Below are 25829 nucleotides of genomic sequence, written 5' to 3'. Positions count from 1 at the left end.
CGGAGCATTTGCCAATAAGGATTTGGCGTTCTCAAAGGAACACTGACATTGCTCTGACCACTGAAATGGTCTCTTAGGGCTTAACAAATCAGTCAGAGGGGCAACTACACTTGCAAAATTATGACAAAACCCCCTGTAGTAACCCACCATCCCAAGGAATCGTCGTAACTCACGACGGGTAGTTGGTTTGGGAAAACTACAGATTTAATTCACTTTAGCGTGAATCGGCTTCACACAACCCCTGCCCACTACCTTTCCTAAGTACGTCACAGTAGCCTTTCCGAATTCGCACTTGGCAAGGTTGACAGTCAAGTTGGCTTTAGCTAGACGCACAAAAAGCTCTCTAATTTGATCAAGGTGTTCCGACCAAGAAGAACTGTATAAAACAACATCGTCTAGATAAGCTTCACAACCGGTCATCCCAGACAACATTCGATTTATTAACCGCTGAAATGTAGCGGGAGCGTTTCGAACGCCAAAAGGCATGACTGTGTACTGCAGAAACCTATCAGGTGTTACAAAAGCAGATAGTTCTTTAGCACGGGATGTTAATGGCACTTGCCAATAACCTTTCAGGAGGTCGAATTTACTCACAAATTGTGCAGAGCCAACACGGTCAACGCAGTCATCAATTCTTGGTAGAGGGTAACAGTCTGGTTTTGTCAAAAAATTGAGCTTCCTGTAATCAGTACAAAAACGATATGAACTATCAGGTTTACTCACTAAAATACATGGGGAGCTCCAAGAGCTAAAACTGGGTTCCGCCAAGTTATGATCAAGCAAATAATCCACCTCTCTCTGAAGTAACTTCCTTTTGATAGGGTTGACACGGTATGCATGTTGTTTCACTGGCTGAGCCGTGCCCACATCAATATCATGCTCAACGACAGAAGTTCGAGTCGGAATATCAGAAAAGAGAGAGTGAAACGAGCTTACCACCTCAATTATATCAGCCTTCTCTGACTCAGACAGATGAGACAAGTGGTGAGCCAAGTTAACAAGAATCTCAGAATTATTCAACCGGCCTTCTACTTCTCCTCGAGAGGGACCTTTCACCACTTCTAGATGGTCTTCCGCCTCTATAGATGTTTCCGAAACACTTGTGTCTGCGGTCTCAGTAGCTGTCACAACATCAACAAAAAGAGAAGGAACAGGAGTCACATAAGATTTTAGTAAATTAACATGACACACCTGTATTTTCTTTCGACGATCGGGTGTATTTAATAAATAGTTGTTATTTGGAAAACTCTTCGCGATCGTATACGGTCCAGCAAACCTAGCCTGAAAAGGAGTAGTCAGCACAGGTAACAATGCCAGCACTTGGTCACCTACTTGAAACTGTCTGGATTTGACTTTACGATCGAACAACCTCTGCATCTTTCCCTGAGATTTGGCTAACTTCCGTAGAGCAATAGCTCTCGCTTCATACAGTCGGTAACGGAAACTACTTACATAGTCTAAGACATTCTCAGGAGAATCAAAATTCGTCCACTCATCTGCTAAGACAGCAATAGGGCCCCTAACAGTGTGTCCAAACACCAACTCATTAGGGCTAAAACCTATGCTCTCCTGCACCACCTCACGAATGGCGAGTAACATCCATGGTAGACCTTCCTCCAAGTCACAGTCAAGCTCAACGCAATACGACCTCAAAAGTGACTTAACCCTCTGAGGTCGGCAAACGCGCGGGCGCGTTTTGCCGGATTTTCTCCACATTGTAGCACTATAAACTTAAATTACTCCATCATTTATGGTCATACAGAAAAAAGAAATATAAAAAAAGAATCTGTGATATTTCTCCTTTTGTATGTGTCCACTTACAATCAAATCAAAACATTGTGCTTTTGTAAAATAAAGAAAATAAACAGGGTGTGCGTTCTGCCTCTCTGTCGCGGTGAACTTTTTTTTCTTGAGCACGTCTATAAACTGAAACAAAACTCAGCGAATACTTGTCACACATTTATGAGCCATATACCTTTATAAACATTTAAGTGTGTACTTTTAAATAATCGGATTCAAAACGAAAACAAATATTCTCTGTTTACGTAATTTGTATAAAACCAACAAGATGTCCAGCTTCTCAAACGCTTGCTCATTACAGTTAATTTGGCCACGCCTACTCGCGCAAAAGATATTCACATGCAAATCTCCACATGGAACGCGAACGCGCTCGTTACCTCAACAACAAAACACTTCACTTCACTTTTCGTCGAGTTTGAAAGACGTGCCTGAGCTTACATTGGATTTAGGCTACCTCAGAAGAAGAAGAACGCGATCTGAAGACAAGAAAGATAAGGTAAGAAATTCTTACATAGCCTAGTTTGTTATTGTTGCATAAATGTCACGTTGCAGTTGAACTGTTGCTAGATATATGGGGAATATTATTGTGCAAGGTTGCTCAGAATGATAGGGGCCTGATAGCTCCTAATAGGGCCGTTAGGGGAGGTTCTTTGTCTTTCTCAGGTGAGAAAAGCTTACATATTAATGAGCTCTCGCATAAGGCTTTTTCACACAAAACACGTTGTAAAAATTTTAAATCAATATATTGTCTTATCTGAATGAGCAGTCAGGGTGATTTTCACATAGTTTTGCAGCAAATATTCTAGGCTACGTCATACAATTTTCAAAAGTCTTGTGAAGAAATAATCAGTATGGGTTTCATGGCCTTATTTCAGTGAGAATTTTTTTTTGTATTTTCAAAAACCACGCATAAATGTCATTATCTCAAAACTACAAACTTTTACATACATGCTGTTGATATATTATTGTAGCAGAGTTTGTGCTGAATACAGTGTAATTAGACTTTAGCCATGAAAATGTCACAAGTAACAGATATAACCAGAAATGTCAGAGCATGTCAGAACACCTCCAGGGCCCAGAAAACAGCTCAGACCTCAGAGGGTTAAGAGTCTGATGGAACCTCTCCAAACATCCTTGACTCTGCGGGTGATAAGCACTTGAGATATTATGCTTAACTTTAAGTTGTCGTATGACCTTAGAAAAGTTTCGGGACATGAAATTTGAACCCTGGTCAGACTGAATAGTTTCCGGAATGCCAAAAATTGACATGAAGCTTGTTAAAGCTTTTAATATAGCTTTGGAAGTAATGGATCTCAGAGGATAAGCTGCAGGGTAACGTGTAGTCTGACACACTACGGTAAGTAAATATGCATGTCCAGCCTTAGATCGCGGTAAAGGACCAACGCAATCAATAATCAAGTGTGCAAAAGGTGTTGTAACTGCAGCAATAGGTTGTAAAGGAGCTAATGGAACCTTTTGATTTGGCTTCCCTGTCATTTGACAAGTATGACATGCACGTATATAATTAATCACATCTCGCTTACACCTAGGCCAATAAAATTTTCGTAAAAGTCTATCATAGGTCTTTCGTACCCCCATATGTCCAGTCATGCCCTGATGTGATAGTTTTAAGAGGTCTTGACGGAAATCAAGTGGAACCACAATTTGGATCCTAGGATCGAGTGAAAAGTCAAAGCTCATAGGTTGTTGTCTATAAAGCAAACCATCTTGAAAAAAATAGAAGGGAGATGAAGTCTTGTCTTCTTGTTCACGAGCTAAAGAGAACAATTCTCGAAGAGTATCATCTGCCCGCTGTGCTTTGATAAGATCATCTCGAGTCACACTAAAGAGCGGAGATAAAGAACAAGATGTGTTAACAGGGTCATCACAGATAAATGGACATTCTGACAGAGGATCAGACTTATGGTCATCAACAGCATGTGGATCATGAATCACATCTGTGCACACAGTACTTAATTCTGGCTGAGAGGAATTTTCAGATACGATAAAAGTATCAAAGAGAATATTTTCAGTTTCATCTGGCAGATTTTTCTTAGCCATCGCTCGAGTTATTGCACATGCAGGGTATAAATTAGGACAGTCAGAAGATCCATCTAATTTATCAACAGCAGAAGCTACTATAGGTGGAACCCCAGTGTCTGACTTTTCCCAAACATTTCCCCCGGCTAAATCATTGCCAAGGATGAAAGTGACACCTGAGACAGGAAGCATAGCACGAACTCCAACTATCACCTCACCTGACACAAGTTTAGAATCAAGATATATGCGGTGTAGTGGAACTTCCATAAACGCCATCTCAAGTCCTCTAACCAGTACATGTGTTCCTGTATCAGTACGTTCAGACAAGGGCAAAAGTCCTTCCAACAAAAAGGATTGCCCCGCCCCAGTATCTCGTAGGATGCGTACAGGTACAGTCTCATCCGAATTGGGCAAAGCCACGGTCCCTTCGGTGATAAATGGTGCAAAATCAACACTATGTTTAACACTCTCCATCTCAGTGATATCTACTTGTTCAATCTGTTTGTTAACTCGAGCAGGAGTATGATTCACATTCGATGTAGAAATTAAACCCACAGGTTTAACACATTTCTCTTTCTTTTTGAGAGCCATACAGTCTGAGATTTTATGTCCTGGCTTCTTACAATAAAAACAGACCATCACACCTTTCATACGTGTAACGGAAGTATTATCAGGAAAATTTGACACCGCATTCTGGTGTGAAACCATCTTTTTAGGTTTAACAGAAACGCTCAACTTAGATCTACTTGAATCATTAAAATGATTAACAGCAATTTGATGAGTAAGAACAAATTCATCTGCCATAAGAGCAGCATCTGACATTTTACTGACTTTATGCTCATTGAGATACATAGCAACAGCATTTGGAACACAGTTTTTGAATTCCTCTAAAAGAATCAATTCTCTAAGCTGTTCTTTGGTGGTCACTTTTACTGAAGTACACCAGCGGTCAAACAAATTTTCCTTCTCTCTGGCAAACTCAAGATATGAACAGTTTTCAACCCTAAAATGACTTCTAAATTTCTGGCGATATGCTTCAGGTGCCAGTTCATAAGCATGCAAAATAGCAGTCTTAACGATTTCATAATCACCACTTTGTTCCATAGTCAGCGCTGAATAAACTTCCTGAGCTCTTCCTACTAAAACACATTGCAACAGTAAGGTCCAAAATTCTTTTGGCCATCTCAAAGACTCAGCAACGCGCTCAAAATGTTGGAAATACTTCTCTACTTCTTTCTCTAAAAACAGTGGCACAAGTCTAATGTTTTTGTAAACATCAAAAACAGGTGCAGTAAACAAGGTTTCAACAGACGATGCGCGACGTGGTGTTTGGGCGTGCAATTCTAACTCCAATTTCCTCAACTGAAAATCTCTTTCCTCCCTTTCAGATTGCAACTCCAGTTTACGTAACTCAAGTTTCTGTTGTAACTCTAATTTTCTCATTTCTAAATCACGTTCTTTCAGTGCACAAGCATCACGCTCAGCACGTAGTTTTTCCGTATCAACACTTAACTGTTTCTCTTGCAAAGACATCTCACTAAACTTCACATTTCGATCGGCAGCATAAAGAGGAGAGGTTAAAGACTCTTCAGGATCAATATCTTGAGCTCTTACCTCTAAAACGCCCCGCTCAAAAAGTGCATTTTTCACAACTTTCAACAGCGTTTCTTTAACCCTCTGGGGACCAAAAACGCGCCCGCGCGTTTTGCTCGTTTTTTTTTTTTAGCAATGAAAATAAACACTAAATGCTCTGTTAATTTTGATCTTTCATTTTCGTGTAATACATCAATCGATCCTGTTCAGTTTCTATTTTTTTTCTGTATATTCACAATAAAAATAAAGTGTTTTGCTTTTTGACAAATAAAGAAACTTTAACATGATGCGATTTCTGCCTTCTCTCTGTCAGTAAACTCCCGTTTGAAACGCGTTCGAAAATGATCTATAACTCCGCGAAAATTCAGTCAAACAGGCAAACAGACCCACGGGCATAAAGCTTGAGATCGCAGCTTTTAAATGAAGTAATTTATATAAAAAACAAATATTATCAGCTTCTGTAATCTGTATAAAAAGAGAGCGATTCCAGTCGAGCTCATTACGAGCTTATTGACTTTAATTCGTTCACGCCTACTCACGGAGCGCGCTATTCATAAGATAATGTGTTAAGCCGTCTATGCAAAACAGGTAAACGCCCCCAAGCAAATGCATTAAAAGCTTCAAGTTTCATCATTCAGTCACCTGCGCGTTGGGAAGATGACACGGTACACCGGTGCGGAAGCCCTTCAGTTCGTCCTGGATACTAGCGACGAAGAGTCCACATTTTCATCAGAAGAGGAGCGCGACTACTCTGATGACGACCGTTTGTATTTTGAAGAGCGTCTTGATCCAGCCGTGGATAGAATTTCGGATGAGTAAGTATTTATTCTTACTTGCATTAGTTGACAAGCTATTCAAAACATGAGCTTACATATTATACTGGGTGGACTTGCCATCCAGAGTATTGACATTTGATATCTACCTATATTCAACACGATCTAATGAAAGTGCATATCTATACCATGAATTTAATATCTCGTACCATTTCAACGTCAAAAATGTTTTGTTTTGTTTTTTTTGTGTACATATGCTACACCCCTTGGTTAGGAAATTTGTATTTGTATGTGTAGCCTAAATGATATGTTTAGATCATTATGTATGAAAGATAGAATTTAGAAAGTAGGCCTAGTAGGTGTTTAGATTATATTTTGACTATATAAATGCTGCCTCATTATCATTAACGATGCATGCTCGCAAATATCAGTTGTAAATGTGTGTAAATGTGCTGAAATGTGTAAATATACCCAGTTAATGAAGTGCACAAATGTGTTAGGCTAATGTTTGCGGTGTGCCTCTCCGGTAATGGCCCATTGACACGCATATAGGCTTATGGCACGCGTCTAAAATTATTTACATCAGTTATTCATTATAGACTAATTCTACTATAGTTATATTTATGTAATAAAATTCTTCAACTTTTTTAAAAGGAATGTAGCGTCATCACTACGTCCGCCTGCAACTCGGAGTGCGCTTAGCAACACAGTCAGAAATCAGAAAGAGTAAGTACATATTTACCCACTATTTTACAGATGTTAGTTACATTTTGTTTATACTTAGTGTTAATAATATGAGCCTGTATGACTTTATTATTTATTTTTGGAGATTGGTTGATGTTACATATGTTTTATGTTATCAGCATTGCTAAATGTCCATCAGTTATGCATGTGCTGGAATGGTACTCTGTAAAATATATGATAATAACAGTTTTTAACTTTTTTTAAAAGGAATGTAGCTTGTTCACTCTCGCCTTCCACTGCAACTCGCAGGACACGCAGCAACGGAAATCAAAAAGAGTAGGTACATATTTATCTACTATTTTACAGATGTTAGTTACATTTTTGTTTATATACTTAGTGATGATACAAATGTAGCCTATATGTGCCTGTGTGGCTTTGCAAAAAATGTGGTGTTATGCATGCACAATATAACAATTATTGATTGGTAATGTTAATATAAAAGAGCTTATATTGTGTTGCTTTATCAGCATTGCTAAATGTCCATCAGTTATGCATGTGCTGGAATGGTACTCTGTAAAATATATGATAATAACAGTTTTTAACTTTTTTTAAAAGGAATGTAGCTTGTTCACTCTCGCCTTCCACTGCAACTCGCAGGACAGGCAGCAACGGAAATCAAAAAGAGTAAGTACATATTTACCTACTATTTTACAGATGTTAGTTACATTTTTGTTTATATACAGTACTTAGTGATGATACAAATGTAGCCTATATGTGCCTGTGTGGCTTTGCAAAAAATGTGTTGTTATGCATGCACAATATAACAATTATTGATTGGTAATGTTAATATAAAAGAGCTTATATTGTGTTGCTTTATCAGCATTGCTAAATGTCCATCAGTTATGCATGTGCTGGAATAGTACTCTGTAAAATATATGATAATAACAGTTTTTAACTTTTTTTAAAAGGAATGTAGCTTGTTCACTCTCGCCTTCCACTGCAACTCGCAGGACACGCAGCAACGGAAATCAAAAAGAGTAAGTACATATTTATCTACTATTTTTTTACCTACTACTGTGGCTTTGCAAAAAATGTGTTATGCATGCACAATATTACAATTATTGATTGGTAATGTTAATATAAAAGAGCTTATATATTTTTTGTTTTATCAACATGCTGATTGCCCTGCCCTGACATGCTGATAGTACTTTGATCAACCTTTATTAACCTTTATTAATATTATTATTTTTATAGGAATGTGGCAAAGAGGGCCAAGACAAACATTCAGACGAGCAACAAGGAGTCCACTCTGTCATGGAAAACAGAGACTGACATTGATATGGTTCCACAGACTCTGAGATTCCTGCCTGCCCGGGAACTTGGACCACAGCTGAGTTCTGCTGACACACACACTCCCCAGACTCTCTTCAAAATGTTTTTTTCTGAGAATGCAGTTTCAACTCTGTGCCACAACACCAATGCTCAGGCTGCTGGTGCAATTGCAAAGGGGCGCAAATTTAAATGGACTGATGTCAGCATCAGTGAGATGTACCGCTACATTGGGCTGGTGTTTTACATGGCCATGGTGAAGGTCAGCTCCATCAAGGACTACTGGCGGCAAGACAGTCTTTTCTCTTTGCCTTTTCCTGCCACAATCATGGCAAGAGAGAGATACCGCACCATTTCATGGAATGTGCACATGAGTCACCCAGATGCAGATAAGGAGAATGACAGAAAGAGGGGCACACCTGAACATGACCGTCTTTTCAGAGTCAAACCTCTCATGGAAACTATCCGTCATGCTTGTAAATCCATCTATCATCCTAGAAGAAACTTAGCTGTGGATGAAAGAATGGTGGCATGCAAAGCACACACAGGTATGACACAGTACATGAAAGCTAAGCCAACCAGATGGGGTTTCAAGTTGTTTGTTCTTGCAGACTCCTCAAATGGATACACTTTGGACTTTTCTGTGTACACAGGAAAGAACAACTTTCCCACAGGCCATGGACTGTCATATGATGCTGTAACATCTCTTTTAGACTGTAAAGTTTTAGGCTCTGGGTACCATGTGTACATGGACAATTTTTACACAAGCCCAAAGCTCCTAAAAGACTTGTTTGCAATGAAGTTTGGTGCATGTGGGACTTACAGGGACAACAGGAAGGACTGCCCACGTGATACAACTAATTCACTCTCAAAAAAATCTGCCAGGGGATCCATCAGGTGGATTCGGGATGGACCTCTTGTATTTGTGAAGTGGATGGACACACGTGAGGTATCTGTCTGTTCCACCATTCAATCTGCTTATACTGGTGAGACTGTGCAGAGGAGGGTGAAAACACAAGATACATGGAGGACAATGACATTTCCATGTCCTGCACCTGTGACTGCCTACAACAAACACATGGGTGGTGTTGACCTGTCCGATCAACTCTTACAGTACTACACTGCACAACACAAAACAATGAAGTGGTACAGAAAGATCTTTCTACACTTCTTGGACATTGCTGCCACCAATGCTTTCCTTATCCACAAAGAGCTATCTGGTAACATGACCCATAAACAGTTCATGGAACAGCTTATTGCAGAGCTCTGTGGTGTGTCACAGAAAGTAGCACCAACACAAACCAGTAGTGACCATGTGCCGGTTCCAGGAGTGGAGCTGATCTCAGATGCAAAGAACATTTGCACAGTTGGACGCAAGATCTGTGTGCTTTGCAAAGGACAGCTTGGTAAAAGGCAGGACACACCTTGGAAATGCCAGGCATGTAATGTTCACTTGTGTCTTCAGTTGAACAGGAACTGTTTTCAGAAATGGCACCAAGACATGTAACTGTATTCTCAAAACAATCGGATTGCTTTGATTTCACTACTTATATCCACCTTTCCAAACTTCCGCTACTAGCCTTAGCCCGCTAGCATAGCAGGCGTGGTCTGCGAGGATAGCGAACTGCCTTTACTTTTGTTTATTTATCGCTCACAATTGCTTTGTTTATAGCCGACTGATTATTTATTTTGGTCACATTTGATTTGCTTAGAGCTCGCATCAACGGAGCATAAGCATTTACTGTGAGATACCTTTTGTTTTTACAAAATTACAATAAAACAGATTGAAAAACAAAACATTTGAATCTCCTCATTCTTTAAGGCTGCCTCACTTGATGGCCCATTAGCACTTGGGGGAGCGTCTATGTCACACCCCTGGTCTGAATCTCATTAATATTGATGACCCATTACCACTCCCACGCATAAACCTCTTCTGACAAAAAAACTGTTTTACAATGTTTAAATCAATGTTGTGTTTTATGTGAAAGATTAGGCAGGATGATTTTCAGATCATTTTGAAGCTAGAACTCAAAGGGACAACATCAATTAATCAAAAGTCTTGTGGACACATATTTAATATGTGTTTTGTGGTCTTAATTCAGCAACTTTCATTTTAATTTTTTCCAAAAACCACGCATAAACATTATTCTCTTAAAAATACAAACATCTACATACACGTTGCTCGCATATTATGGTAGGCCTGTTTGTGCTATATAGAGTGAATTTACACCTTTGCCATTAACATGTTTATAAATAACTGAAAAAAGCACAAATGTCAGAGCATGTCAGAACATCTCAACGACCCCAAAAACAGCTTGGTCCCCAGAGGGTTAAGCTTCTTATCATTACTCGTTACCTCCACATCAAAGCGCTCGGCAATCTGCAACAACTCGTCCTTCGTACATCTCTCCAATAGAATTTCCGAAGGAAATGAGAAGAAATCCTCAATTACCGACGACATATCTGTTAAAAGATGCAGCAGAGAAACACAATAGCAAAACAAAAACAACACGCGTGAGACGCCGCGCTAAACTAGAGCATTAGAACTACAAATCCCATCAGCCACTTCGCCCGGAATTGTCACACATACACGCTCTAGCTTCAACCCGCACCTTGGTTATGAGATAAATAAAGACTTACCGAAAGTCATCGCTCAAATTATCCTCATACTCAGCAGGCTTCAAATACGCAGAGATACAGAAAAACAACAAAGTGTTACCTTAAATGAAAAATGAGAGACTCCAGATCCTAACTATAAACAACACTAACTAAACCTAACTAATCTTCAAAGGTGTACCGGACTCGGGGTGGTATTTAAACGCTAAACTCATGGACAATTGGCGTTTTATACCAAAAGCCTGAAGCGTACCCCAACAGAGATTTAAAACCTCCGCCCAGAATAACCTTCAAAAATAAGAAAGGCAAAATAACAAAAAAAATAACAAACAGTGTCTCGATGGAAGGATTTTAACCCAGCTGAGAACACTCTAAATACCTGAAGTCTACTCATTCCAAAAAGGTAAACACACTAAGGACATTAATGTATTTACTTACACATGCAGCAAATCCCGGACGAGCCCCCAATTTTATGTTACGACCAGCTCAAGCCATAACATAAAAGGGGGATCAAACAGAAATGTTCATTCAAAAATAAGATTTATTGAGTTAAACATATCACAAACAGTAACAATAATAATAATAATAATAAACAAAAGTCTAGGGTTAAGGGAAAACAACATATTGACAACATGTGTAAGCAAAACACAATGAGCCACTCATGAGGAGAGTATCCCCATGGAGTGCCTCCTCTAAACAAGACACAGCACTCTTTTATACACAACTGATTATCAATTAGGATGAGGAAGACCAATCAGGAACTCCCACGTCCAGGACCAATGGGATCAGGAGACTCAGGGACGTCACAATGACTCATTTCTTATCATTGGCAGGGAGACATTTTATTACAGTCACATAGCCAACATACATTTGATTTCATTCACAATAACAACACAGTAATTGATTTATCAACCATGTCAGTTAAAACATAAAAACATTGAAATTCAGGAGCTTATCTTAGCTGTGTGTACAGACAGATCAGTGAGCTGGATCCTATGCTTTTATAATGTTCGGCTGGAAATTGGACAGCATACAGACCACAAACCATACCTGATTTATGTTTCCAAGCCTGACATTAGGGATCCATCCAGAAACCATTTTAAATTTCTTCACTTTGGCTATGGCTCTTTCTACATGTACTCAGTGTTTGGCTATTTTCTTTGTCATCTCAACGTCTGTAGCTGGCATCTGACTATTTGATTTGGCAAAGGGGGGAATGTTCAAAATAAGCCCAAGCTCCTTTACATCCTTCTCAATAAGAAAGATGACCACCATGAGCCCGTCACCTGCCTTATCCACCATGAGCCCGTCACCTGCCTTAAGGTAGCCACACTGAAGCAGACCTTTCAGTAAATCTTTGATTCCACATTGTCTAAATATCTCTTGGTCTGAGATTGATCCCATGTAAAGTATGGATACAAAGATAATGGCGCCATGAGGATCACAGGCAATAAGGCATTTAAGTGTGTTGGCAGATATGTAGTTTGAGTAAGTCTGACTTTGAAGTAACAGTGATGTTGGTTTTTCTGTATCTTAATCTCTGTATCATCAAGAACTGCAAAGGTTGTTGGGAACTCTGCTCTGTAGTTGTCAGGCATGTGTTCTGTTATGCTGTCCCTGTGTGGCCAAATAGACATGTTGCCTAGTCTACCATACATGAAATCAATCCATGAATTGAATAAAGTACTAACAGTTCATTCTGGAACTTGAAATTTGAAGGCCAGCTTTTTCAGATCAAAGTTTTGCCTCAGCTTCATAAGCACGAGTAGGATGCTTGATAATTTTAATCTCTTCCCTCAGCAAGGCATTTTCTTTTTCTTTATCGGCAAGTTGCCTCTAATCGATTTACTTCCTCTTCCTCTTGGTCCTCTGTGCGATCCTGGTGTGGATCCTCTGTGTGAATCTGGTCTGCTGTGTGAATCTTGTTTTCTGTGTAAAAACATAACAATGAAATTATTAAAAGGCCTAGTTAAAAAAAAAAAAAACAGGAAACATAATGTAAATAATAAATGTTTTTTCCCCCTTCATTGCATACAGCTCCCACTATTGGACAACACTTCACAAGCATCCTCCCAATCAAACTCCACTGACTTCCCAGCATTCCCTTTGCCACCACAGCCAGGCTCTTTCTGTACTGTCCTTAATGAAGTGCAGATGGAAAGGTTCAATACCATGGTAGTCTCAAAACCTGAGGCAGAGGCACTTGAGAAAAACACCAGACAGCAGAGTAGCAACACTATCTGGCATCATGTCCACTCTTTTCGCCTAACCTCATCCTCCTTCAAGAGAATATTCTCTAGAAGAGCCGACTTTGAACAACTTGCCACCATCATGCAGAGGAAGAAGAAGAACATTATGACAAAAGCCATGAAGAGAGGCCCGGAGCTTGAGACAGCCGCTGCAGCCCAGTATGCTGTCATCACTGGTAATGAAGTTCAAGTGTGTGGGTTTGTCATCAACCCTAACACCCCCTATTTTGGTACATCCCCTGACAGAAGGGTTAACCCTCTAGGCGCCACGGTCGAGTTTACTCGACAAGATGCGGCACTGAATAAAACGGCCGATTTTGTCAAATAGGGTGTCAAATTTCGTTCGACCTCCCCTCCACTAGTTGGCAGACATGTCATACTTCATCCCTGACACAAAAAAACGTCATGCTTCTATACAAAATCTTCGAGCTAGAGCGCATTGAATCAGTGCGAACAAAAGCGGAGCTAGTGTGCGAGTGAGCCATTTTATCAGAGCAATATTGTCAACGTCAGCGAGTATTTGCATTCGATTATTATTATTATTATCTAATGGCATCAATAAAGCTTACCCGCAATGAAGTGTTGGGTCTTCTATTCGCGGACCCTAATTCTGAAGGGGAATAACGTTATCTGCCTTCAGAAAATGACGGTGATTCTGAAAGTGAAAGTATAGCCCTACACCAAGCACAAACGGTGAATCCTTTGCCCAATATATATGCTCCTTTGCCCAATGTCAGTGGTGGGAACAATGTTTCCCGGGGTCGGAGTGTTCATCGCGAAGTTAGCAGGCGTGTTAGTGTTGTGGGGAACGAGGCGGGAGATTTTTACCGCGCTAGCCATGGTGACCGTGTGCGTCTCCGCAATCGCGGCAACAGTATTGTGGTGGAGGCTTTGTCTAATGCCACTGGGTATGTTAGACGAGGTCAAAGTATTCATAGGACAGTTAGGGGGCAACGTGGAGGCAGGGAGGGGAGTCACAATGACAGTAGTCCGAGCTGTGCACACTCGGCGCGCGCGCGAGGCAGATCTGGCCGCGCCCGCGCTGCTGCTCGTATCAGGAGCAGAGGCGGTGTGACACGGGGCAGAGGGGCTATATTATGCATAGTCTATCGCAAGACCACACCATGAAACACTACAAGAAATGTCACCTGGATGGATAGGGAGTCATTATCTCTACAGCAAAAGCCCTGCAACATAAATTCTTTCTTTTTTTTCTGCCATTTATTAGTAATGATTTACACTGTTGATTTACTATCTATTTCCCTGACCATTTAGTAGTGTACAATATGTGTTCTTTTTTGTGTGTTCATGTCCTTGTGATGTGTACGTCTTTGTCAACTAAAAAAACAACAACCAAAAAAAACAACAAAAACCACAAAAAGAAAAAGAAAATACTAACATTGTCTCTCGTCTTGTCTCGTCATCTCACTCATGATCTGTGGCTTGCTGTGGCGAGTGAGCTTTTGAACTAAACAGGTCTTGTCTACTTGTGTTTGTGTGTCATATGAATAATATGTGCCCCATATACATGTAATCAGAGTGCCAACTGTATGTAGTAAATGGAAAATCTCTACAGCAAAAGGCCAACGGCTACATGCATTCAGTTTGTTTCTACCATTTATTAGTAATGATTTACACAGTTTGTTCACTACTTACTATTTACCTGAGCTTTCAGTATTGTGCAATATAGCATACAGAAGGTAAGGGACATTTTTGGGGGAAAGAAGTGCTGCATTTTATCATTTAAAAATGTGACTTTTCATGAAAATTCTATAATCCAAGATGGCCGCCACTATATGACGTCATAATATGCAAATTAGATGGGAAAATGTAATCCCTACATAAACTTTGGGTCATCCTTAATATTTCTCTAATTTACAGAAAGTCTCTATCTTTTATCACTTTTAAGATATAGCCTTTTGAAATTAAGATGTCAAAATCGAACGTTTTAGGAAAAAACCTCTGGCGCCTAAAGGGTTAAGAGTGGTGAGAATGAGACCTATGGACTTCTAGAAATTAAATGTCCAATGAAAATCAGTTACACCGATTGCCAGTACCTTAAACAGGTTAGTAATGACACCTACAGGCTCAATTGTACACACGAATATTACTTCCAAATCATGGGACAGTTGGGGATAACTGGGATGCCATGGTGTGACCTTTTTGTGTTATGTGAAAGTGACTATCACCTGGAGCGAATTTGGTTTGATCCTGAGATGTGGAGGAAAATAAAAGATAAACTTGACTGGTACTTTTTTGAGTACTTTCTCCCTACAATGTGCAGTGAGAGTCCGCAACAGTCACATGAACTGTAGCCTACCTGTTTCAATGACCATGGACAACTCCTCTGATGTGGTATCCTGCACTGATGAGCCTGATCCTGTGGAAATGCCTCTGTAAATACATATGTGAAATCGATTAAAGTGTTTGATATTATTCTGATACTGTGGAAGTGCCTCTGTAAATACATATGTGAAATCAATTAAAGTGTTTGATATTATTCTGATACTGTGGAAATGCCTCTGTAAATACATATGTGAAATCGATTAAAGTGTTTGATATTATTCTGATACTGTGTTATGGCTGTAATATTCTTTCTGGAATTTAATTATTTTATTATAACTCTTACCTTTTAGTCGGCAGTCTTCGACCTTTGACTGCACTTCCATCACCATGAATAGCAGGGACTGGATTTGGGAATTCGGGACTTGGTTCCCCATTGACAAAATGCTGAAATAGTAATGTAAAATATTGTTGGACTGTGGCAACACGGTGGCGGTAACGTTAGTCATCTTCAAAACTACCACAACAGCGTGTCTGTAACATTAACGTTAGGTGTTTGTATCTTGAATAATAAAGTTAGTTAACATCCAGCCGCTAGTCAAAACATACAATCCTGACTTACGTGATAACTAAACTATCGCTAAGCTTGCTTGCTAGCACCTTGATTCTTCATTAATTAGGGTAGAGAACCGAAATCATAACCTAAAACATCATAAAACTGTCTAACTAGTATAACTTCACAGTAAGGTTAAAAGCAAAATTTACCTTAGAGCACACAAAAGTGTGCTTGTTGATCCTTGAGGGGTTTAGCTGACTGTGAGGACGTCCACACAGTTTAATCCAAAGACGACACTTGTCAGGATTTGACTTCGGTTTTGGGAAGGGAAAAAAACTGACACCCCCCTCCAACCTCTCTGGGAAGCGCGTATCTGTGTTTCAAATGCCCCAGGCACAACGTTTAACCATATTTTTGATAAAACTACAACGGTAATAGCCTGCCAGGACCAAAAATATTAGACGCCTGTGTTAAAGTCAATGGAGCGCTGTGAAAAAGTGTCGGACCTCTGTGGGAGCTCGTTCTTGGCTGTGCTGTGATTGGTCAATCTACATTCTAGGGTGTGGCTTAGCCAAAGGTGAATTTCAGGACAAAGTGTGATTAATTTGAATACAGCAGAAGTGCAGCTGTATCATTATTTTTGTAATGGGAACTGCAGACCAGGTTACAAATTACAAATAGGTTTTTAGACTTTAAGACTTGATCACTGACAAAAACATGATCACTTAGTCTTTGCTGTCTTTCCCCTCTTTTTTAAAGGTTCAACTGCAGATGACAGGCAAGCTGCTCTTGATTACACAGAGGCCAGCCGCAGATTGAAGAACAAATTAAAACGGGACTATGGGCAGATATTGGTTGGTAATTCACAGACGGGTCATCTGGAAAACCTGAACAGTATCTACACTGATTTATATGTGGTGGAGAATGAGACTGGAGGAAGAGTGAACGAGCACGAGGTGAGACAGATTGAATCAAATCACAACCGACCGACTGCCAATGAGAAGCCAATCAAGTGTAATGACATGATTAAAAGAAACACAAAGGTACTGACGATGGGGATCGCAGGAGTGGGAAAAACTGTCTCTGTCAATAAATTCATCCTTGACTGGGTTGAAGGAAAAGAAAATCAGGAAATAACCTTCATTTTTCCTCTGCCGTTCCGTGAGCTAAACCTGATTACAGAGAACTGCAGTCTCATGGAACTGCTTCACGAACACTTCTTTAGTCCTGATAAACTGCCCTCTCTTCCTGAAGGTGACAGTAAGGTCTTGTTCATTTTTGATGGACTGGATGAATGTCGCTTCCCTTTGAGCTTTACAGAGGGTGGCAGATTTACAGATGTTCACAAAAAAACAACAGTGAGTAAGATAGTTACAAGCCTCATCAAGGCACATCTGGTTTCCTCTGCTCTCATCTGGATCACATCCAGACCAGCAGCAGCCAGTCTGATTCCCCGAAGATACATTAATCAGATGACAGAGGTGCGAGGATTTAACGATGAGCAGAAAGAGCAATACTTCAAAAATAACAGCAGTCCTGAGGTTGCTGGGAACATCATCAGTCACATCAAGAAATCCAGGAGTCTGTACATCATGTGCCACATCCCCGTCTTCTGCTGGATCTCTCTTATTGTTCTTCAGCCTCTACTGGCTCAAGAGAGAAGTAACAAAACTCCCACAACTCTCACAGGGATGTACATAAGCTTCTTAATTTCTCAGAAGCAACAGATGAAAGAAAAATACAACCGTGATAATCCTGAACCTAAAGACAATGCAATGTCTTTTGATCAGATTATTCTGAAGCTTGGAAAACTGGCCTTTCAACAGCTGGAGAAAGGAAACCTGATTTTCTACAAAGAAGATCTTGAAAAATGTGGACTAGATGTCAGTGAAGGGTCAGTGTACTCTGGGTTATGCACTCGAATGTTTCAGGAGGAAAGGGCTTTTTCAGACACACACGTTTACAGCTTTGTACATCTCAGTGTACAGGAATGCCTTGCTGCTCTCCATGTGTTTTTTGTTAACAAAGACAAGAAAGCAAACCCATTTTTCCCATTCTGGAAAAAAATGACACACAAACTCTCCAAAAAAACCCTGTTTCAGCTTCATAAGGCTGCAGTTGACAAGGCTTTAGAAAGCAAGAACGGACACCTGGACCTTTTCCTCCGGTTCCTCCTGGGTCTCTTACTGGAGTCCAATCAGACTGACCTGAAGGAACTACTGCCAGGACTGGAACTCAAAATAGAGAACGTTAAAGACACTGCTGACTATATCAAAAAGAAAATAGAGAAGGAGGAATCAGTAGAAAGGATCATCAATCTCTTCCACTGTCTGAGTGAACTGAAAGATGACTTTGTGGAGGAAATCCAGAAGACTCTGAGCTCAGGAAATCTATCAGCACAGAATCTCTCCTCTGCTCAGTGGTCTGGTCTGGTGTTTGTGCTCCTGATGTCAGAAGAGACTCAAGAGACGTTTGAACTGCAGAAATACAGAAGATCTGATGAAGCTGTGATGAGACTGCTGCCAGTGATCAAAAACACCAGAAGAGCACTGTGAGAGTCTCCTTTACATTCATTTATATACACTGTTAGTCATTTTAATTGGGCTTAATCTTACACAGGTAATTTGCTGGCCAAGACTCTTCAGAAAAAAAAAAGAATAAATATAAATGTATCAATGTGTGTGATGATATTAAATACCAAAGTACCTCCATTATCAGGCAAGTTGGGTCAGGCATCAGGCAAAACTCAGCAACCTGAGTTTTAACCCATTTTATTATTCCTAATTTTATCATAAATTAAATAAACTAAAAATACTGATTTTATAAAGATATTTTTTTTTAACTTTGGATTTTTATCTTTACTAGGGATGTACCGATACCACTTTTCCCAGAACAATTTCGATTCCAATACTTTCTGGTACTTGCCAATACCGAGTACCGATACCTATATTTTCACTGCATTTGTCATTTTTGTATGTATTGGGTAGAGAAACCAAAATAACATAAATCATATTAGTTGGCTTAACTAGTTTAACAAATATATATTTCCTTCAGTTATTTTCATGCTTAAAGGGGTCATGACATGGTTTTTTCTTTTCTTTTATTATGTTCCCTTAGGTGCAATTATAGTATTACTATAGTTTTTTGGACCTAAAACGTTTAAAATTGAGTGATTTATGACCTTTTCCCACCCTGTTTCTCATGCTCTGATTCAAACAGTCTGTTTTGGGGGTGTTTCCCCTTTAAGAGTTCAGTGTTAACACCCATTGTTATGATTGGATAACGTCAGTGCCTATGCATCAATTGTTAACGCCCCCTTGTCAAAACCTATTTCAAAACGTGCGGATTTTGCAGAGCTGTGTTTACCGTTACCATAGTACCGGGTGATGCGTGCGAGGCGATGGCGATTGCAATGATGTTTGAGTCAGAATCAGAGGAAATGAACCATCAACACAACTAAGAATACATCAGCCCGTCCACATAGAAAGTGTGAAACTATTTTGTCAGTTTGACAGCCTACATCTTTTAATAGCCTACGGGGCATGAACATGACGGTCATGAAAACAATAAGTAGGCTAAACTAAGTAAAAACACGGTGATTATTCATAATGAATTAAACTTCAATTAACGTTTTAAAAAAGTTTTAAGTTTTAAATAGCCTACATTACTTACAGTTTGCGTCGTCGTTGTTGAGCCCAGAATAGTCCACACGGCCTTATCTTGTACAAAAGTTTTCTGGCAAAGCCAGCATCAAACTGCGATTGTTCTCAACTGTCACTCATCCTTGAAATGTGGAGAACACACACTTAAATTAACACTGCCGTGACTGGGACGTCCGCAAAAAATAAACTGCATCCATCTTCCCCTGACGTCTGGATCTTTCAGCAGCGTATATTATTCAAACATGTTGTTTGTCCACAGCCAGGAACAGCACATCTGCGTGACATCGCAATCTTCTTGTAAACAGACCCACTCGCTGCACGTCGACTGAACACATGTGAAGCGTGTGACAGATGCGATGATGAAAAGAGGTAGTTATCTTGCGCTTGAAGCGTAGTTGTCTACGCTGGAGGCGGTCATATGCAAACGACTGCTACGTCACTTCGTACCGTGAAGTCACTTCAAACCATGAATCCAGAACGAGCTGTATTTAGAGCTTGATTAAATGAATGATTTGTTTATAATGGGGAGGACGTCTTAAGCTATGAAACTTGCAGGACGTTTTAATGGTACAAAGACCTCTTATATACCAAAAGAACAAGGCAAATTTGGTTTCTCATGTCATGACCCCTTTAAGAATGCTAAAATGTATTGTATGTACATTTATTAAATGTATTGTACTTGGCCGTCTGTGCCACTGCGCATTTTTCTCTTATCAGCCCGCGCACCATAGCTATATGCGTTAATATATTATGTTAAATATTCCACTAATTAGATATATTTACTAGTGATGCACCGAAATGAAAATTCTGGGCCGAGACCGAAACCGAAAATTTAGGATGCACTTGGCCGAAAACCGAAACTGAAGCCGAAAATGGCTTCTTTTATAAAACTTATAATTATAATTAATAACTTATAATATATATAAATTGCTTTAATGGATCTGAAATAAAAAAATCACAAAATAATAAAATTTTTATTAACAGTTACATAACAAAACATAAAATATTTTTAACAATAAATATAAATAATAATACCAAATAATATTATTCTTTAGTAAGTTTTATGTTCCATCAAATAAAATAGTTTTTCAAAAGTTGTGCAAAAAAAAAAAAAATCTAAAATTTTGGAGATTTTTGCAGAACAAATGTTACATATTGCAACTTTGGTGTCCTCTCGTATAGGGCTGTCACTTTTGAGAAGTTTTATGTTCCATCAAATAAAATAGTTTTTTAAAAGTTGTGCAAAAAAAAAAATCCAAAATTTTGGAGATTTTTGCAGAACAAATGTTACATATTGCAACTTTGGTGTCCTCTCGTATAGGGCTGTCACTTTTGTGAAAAATCCTGTTCAATTTTTGAGACATAAGTGTTCATTGAATCGTTAGTAAATTGCCTATATTTGGCGTTGATCCGTTTTCAACACCAAATATAGGCAAATCCACGGACAACTAAACAGGCATTAGGACGGACGTAAAGAGGGCACTTGAGACGCGCACAAGTCAGGAATGTGGACTGCCATAACATCAATGAAAAACATTACTGAAGGCTACATATTATGCAGAAATAGGCTGTGTGTGTGTGTGTGTGTGTGTCAGAACCTGCAGTTGCTGTGTGACGTGCGTTCGCTGCGGGCGTATCGTGACGAGCTGGACGCGCTCCGAGAGAAGGCCGTTAAAATCGATTCCCTATTTTCGTTTTCGAAACTTGTGTTGGTTGGTCCGATCGATAGTGCATTAAGTGACAGCCCTCTGACATGCTTAATCTTTGATAGGCAGACGCGTGATAACAGCTCGACCGTGAGTGAAACCTAAGCGCTTGCGCACGGATGGGAGGCGCGGGTGACATTCATTTTCGGTTTACATTTTCGGCTGTTTTTTTTTATTTCGGCCCGAAACCGATAATGCCATTTTCGGCCGAACATTTTCGGCGGCCGAAATTTCGGTGCACCCCTAATATTTACTTAATAGACAGCCTTCTTTTTTATTCCCATTATACTCTCTGTTGTCATTGTTTCTTTGTCTGCACACCTGTCGTGGAGTACACGAGTGCAGTATCAGGCCCGATAACGATACTGTTATCGGTATAAGTGCATCCCTATTGCTTACATCACTTTAGCCAAAGGTTTTTCCAAATTATTTTAAACACTACCTAAGAAGCATTACTGTTGCATTATTGTTGTTTTCTTCTCTTCACAGGCTAAACAGCTGTAATCTCACTGATCAGTCCTGTGAGAGTTTGTCTTCAGTTCTTCAATCCTCAAACTCCTTTCTGAGAGAGCTGGACCTGAGTAACAATGACCTGCAGGATTCAGGAGTGAAGCTTCTTTCTGATGGACTGAAGAGTCCAAACTGTCACCTGGAGATACTGAGGTTTGAGTTAAAATACTTTATTTTATAGCAACGAGTTAATTATTAAATATCCCACTGCTAAGATTTATTCTGTATGTAATTACATTGTGTTTTTCTTCTTCAGATTTCCCACATGTAATCTCACTGCTCAGTGTTGTGAGAGTTTGTCTTCAGCTCTTCAATCCTCAAACACCGCACTGAGAGAGCTGGACCTGAGTAACAACGATCTGCAGGATTCAGGAGTGAAGCTTCTTTCTGATGGACTGAAGAGTCCAAACTGTCACCTGGAGATACTGAGGTTTGAGTTAAAATACTTTATTTTATAGCAACGAGTTAATTATTAAATATCCCACTGCTGAGATTTATTCTGTATGCAATTACATTGTGTTTTCTTCTTCAGATTTCCCACATGTAATCTCACTGCTCAGTGTTGTGAGAGTTTGTCTTCAGCTCTTCAATCCTCAAACACCGCACTGAGAGAGCTGGACCTGAGTAACAATGATCTGCAGGATTCAGGAGTGAAGCTTCTTTCTGATGGACTGAAGAGTCCAAACTGTCACCTGGAGATACTAAGGTTTGAGTTAAAATACTTTATTTTATAGCAACGAGTTAATTATTAACCCTCTGAGGTCTGAGCTGTTTTCTGGGCCCTGGAGGTGTTCTGACATGCTCTGACATTTCTGGTTATTTCTGTTACTTGTGACATTTTCATGGCTAAAGTCTAATTACACTGTATTCAGCACAAACTCTGCTACAATAATATATCAACAGCATGTATGTAAAAGTTTGTAGTTTTGAGATAATGACACTTATGCGTGGTTTGTGAAAATACAAAAAAAAATTCTCACTGAAATAAGGCCATGAAACCCATACTGATTATTTCTTCACAAGACTTTTGAAAATTGTATCACGTAGCCTAGAATATTTGCTCTAAAACTATGTGAAAATCACCCTGATTGCTCATTCAGATAAGACAATATATTGATTTAAAAATTTTACGACGTGTTTTGTGTGAAAAAGCCTTATGCGAGAGCTCATTAATATGTAAGCTTTTCTCACCTGAGAAAGACAAAGACCCTCCCCTAATGGCCCTATTAGGAGCTATCAGGCCCTGCCATTCTGGGCAACCTTGCACAATACTGTAAATGAGGAGATTTAAAAAAAGAATGGCTTTTAAATTGTTTGGATTTATTTACAACACAACATAGTCCAAAGATACACACAGCAAATGCCAAAAAAGCACTTATTGAAAACAATGATCCAAAGACAGAGACCTTTGTGCCATTCCTAAAAACATTGTACATACCTTTCATTTCCAAGGTGTTTGATTTTCACTTTACCATGTTCATGTTCACTGAAGTCCTCAGTGGCATCTGGGCCCTGAAAAAAAAAAGTGAACATACTGACATCAAGAGAAAGGCCTGCACGATTTTGGGAATAAATTTTAGATTTTTCTGGTTAAAATTGCTTTTTAAAATTCACAGAATACACACACACACACACACAAATGTTTCCAACAATATATAATATAATGAACAGTGAACACCAGGTTTGTTGTGCCTTGTAGGCATAAGCTATGCGCAGTGCTGGATAAAATATGATACATTCAAACGTGATCACGATCCAAAATATGATACATTCAAACGCGATCGCGCTGCAAAATATGATACATTCAAACGCGATCGCGCTGCAAAATATGATACATTCAAACGCGATCACGATCCAAAATATGATACATTCAAACGCGATCACGATCCAAAATATGATACATTCAAACGCGATCGCGCTCAAATATAAAACATTATGGTTACCATATACATATCTACGTTTGAGCAGATATCCACAAACACAGTAACAGTAAACACGGGTCTAAATATTATAATATTCACCATATATCTAGCAACAGTTCAACTGCAATGTGAAATTTATGCAACAATAGCAAACTAATATGTAAGTATATCATTTCTTACCTTATCTTTCTTGTCTTCAAATCGGGTTCTTCTTCTTCTGATGTAAATCCAATGTAAGCTCAGGCACGTCTTTCAAACTCGACGAAAAGTGAAGTGAAGTGTTTTGTTGTTGAGGTAATGAGCGCGATCGCGTTCCATGTGGAGATTTGCATGTGAATATCTTTTGCGCGAGTAGGCGTGGTAAATTAAAAAATAATTAGGAAGCGTTTGAGAAGCTGGACATCTTGTTGGTTTTATACAAATTACTTAAACAGAGAATATTTGTTTTCGTTTTGAATCCGATCATTTAAAAGTACACACTTAAATGTTTATAAAGGTGTATGGCTCATAAATGTGTGACAAGTATTCGCTGAGTTTTGTTTCAGTTTATAGACGTGCTCAAGAAAAAAAAGTTCACCGCGACGGAGAGGCAGAACGCACACCCTGTCTATTTTCTTTATTTTACAAAAGCACAATGTTTTGATTTGATTGTAAGTGGACACATACAAAAGTAGAAATATCACAGATTCTTTTTTTATATTTCTTTTTTCTGTATGACCATAAATGACGAAGAAATTTAAGTTTATAGTGCTACAATGTGGAGAAAATCCAGCAAAACGCGCCCGCGCGTTTGTCGACCTCAGAGGGTTAAATATCCCACTGCTAAGATTTATTCTGTATGCAATTACATTGTGTTTTTCTTCTTCAGATTTCCCACATGTAACCTCACTGCTCAGTGTTGTGAGAGTTTGTCTTCAGCTCTACAATCCTCAAACTGTGTCCTGAGAGAGTTGGACCTGAGTAACAATGACCTGCAGGATTCTGGAGTGAAGCTTCTTTCTGATGGACTGAAGAGTCCAAACTGTCAGCTGAAGATACTGAGGTAAATGTTTGTAAAATAATTAATGAAATACTATCACAATAAATGATTTTGTCACAGAATGTGACATCTGCTCTCAGTGGAATGCAAGAACAAGAGACAAAAACAACATTTGCAGGAATGGGATTTTTTTTATATATTTATACAGATGTCCATATTTTCAGAGTTGAGAAGTATGACCCATGTGGACTGCATAAGTCTGAGAAAAATGTTGTTGGGGGTGGAGGGACGGCAGTGGACTGTATGAAGATTGAAGTACTAAAACTGTAAAATGTTGCTTTTTCAAATACATCCATTTCATGCATGGTTTGCTTCCGATAGCACTGAAGGCTAGTAGCACCATCTAGTGGCTGTGTACGGGACACCATGAACATCTCAGCCAGGGTTCAAAATTAACACCACATGCCAAATGGCGATTTTATGAAACAATGATACTCACGAGTTGGCTAGCAATCTCTTTCTCAAGTCTAGCAAGCAAGCAAGCAAATTTATTTATATAGCACAATTCATACATTGACACAATTCAATGTGCTTTACAAAAAATAAATAATAACATTTATAATAATACAAGATACAAAAGAATACATATAAAAATTAAAAATGGGATAAAAACAGTGTGATTAACCCTCTGAGGTCGACGAACGCGCCCGCGCGTTTTGCTGGATTTTTTCACATAGCAGCAACATAAACTTAAAAAAATCTGTCATTTATGGTCATATAAATAAAATAAATACATGATTATAAACTATAGAGGGTCTTCTTTTTTTGTGTACACTCACATTAACATCAAAACCTTGTTTTTATTTTTAAATAAATAAACTAAACAGGGTGCGCTTTCAGCTCACTCTGTCTCCGCAAAAATCTTTCTGAAACAAGTCTGGAAAATGAACTGAAACTCAGCTAATACTTATCACACAACCATGAAACATGCGTCTAAAGAAAGCTTTAAATTTCTACTTTTAAATAAAACAATTCACATTCAAAACAAATATTCTACTGCAATGTAATCTGTATGAAACTAAAGAGAAGTACAGTTTCTCCCGTCTCATCTAATTAACTGTAATGAG

General features: G+C 39.1%; 2 protein-coding genes across 2 annotated transcripts in view; both read left to right on the top strand.

Moving 5' to 3' along the window:
- LOC311081541 (protein NLRC3-like) overlaps nucleotides 1-25829 on the top strand; it is a 96948-nt gene that overhangs the window by 28438 nt on the left and 42681 nt on the right. The window contains exons 2-6 of the mRNA XM_084112087.1: nucleotides 16683-18474; nucleotides 21781-21954; nucleotides 22058-22231; nucleotides 22334-22507; nucleotides 24592-24765. Coding sequence (XP_083968213.1) covers nucleotides 16946-18474; nucleotides 21781-21954; nucleotides 22058-22231; nucleotides 22334-22507; nucleotides 24592-24765 — 2225 coding nt within the window. The 5' untranslated portion in view covers nucleotides 16683-16945. The remainder of the gene's footprint in view (nucleotides 1-16682; nucleotides 18475-21780; nucleotides 21955-22057; nucleotides 22232-22333; nucleotides 22508-24591; nucleotides 24766-25829) is intronic.
- On the top strand, nucleotides 7512-12819 carry LOC311081548 (piggyBac transposable element-derived protein 4-like). Its single transcript, XM_084112099.1, has 3 exons — nucleotides 7512-7574; nucleotides 7859-7927; nucleotides 8145-12819. The coding sequence occupies exon 3, from the start codon at nucleotides 8230-8232 to the stop codon at nucleotides 9724-9726; it is 1497 nt and encodes a 498-aa protein (XP_083968225.1). The 5' UTR covers nucleotides 7512-7574; nucleotides 7859-7927; nucleotides 8145-8229; the 3' UTR covers nucleotides 9727-12819.

Source organism: Abramis brama (genome assembly GCF_963993115.1).
Source record: "Abramis brama genome assembly, chromosome: 4".
In the NCBI taxonomy this organism is placed as follows: Eukaryota; Metazoa; Chordata; class Actinopteri; order Cypriniformes; family Leuciscidae; genus Abramis; species Abramis brama.
This window is presented reverse-complemented; position numbering and strand designations above follow the sequence as displayed.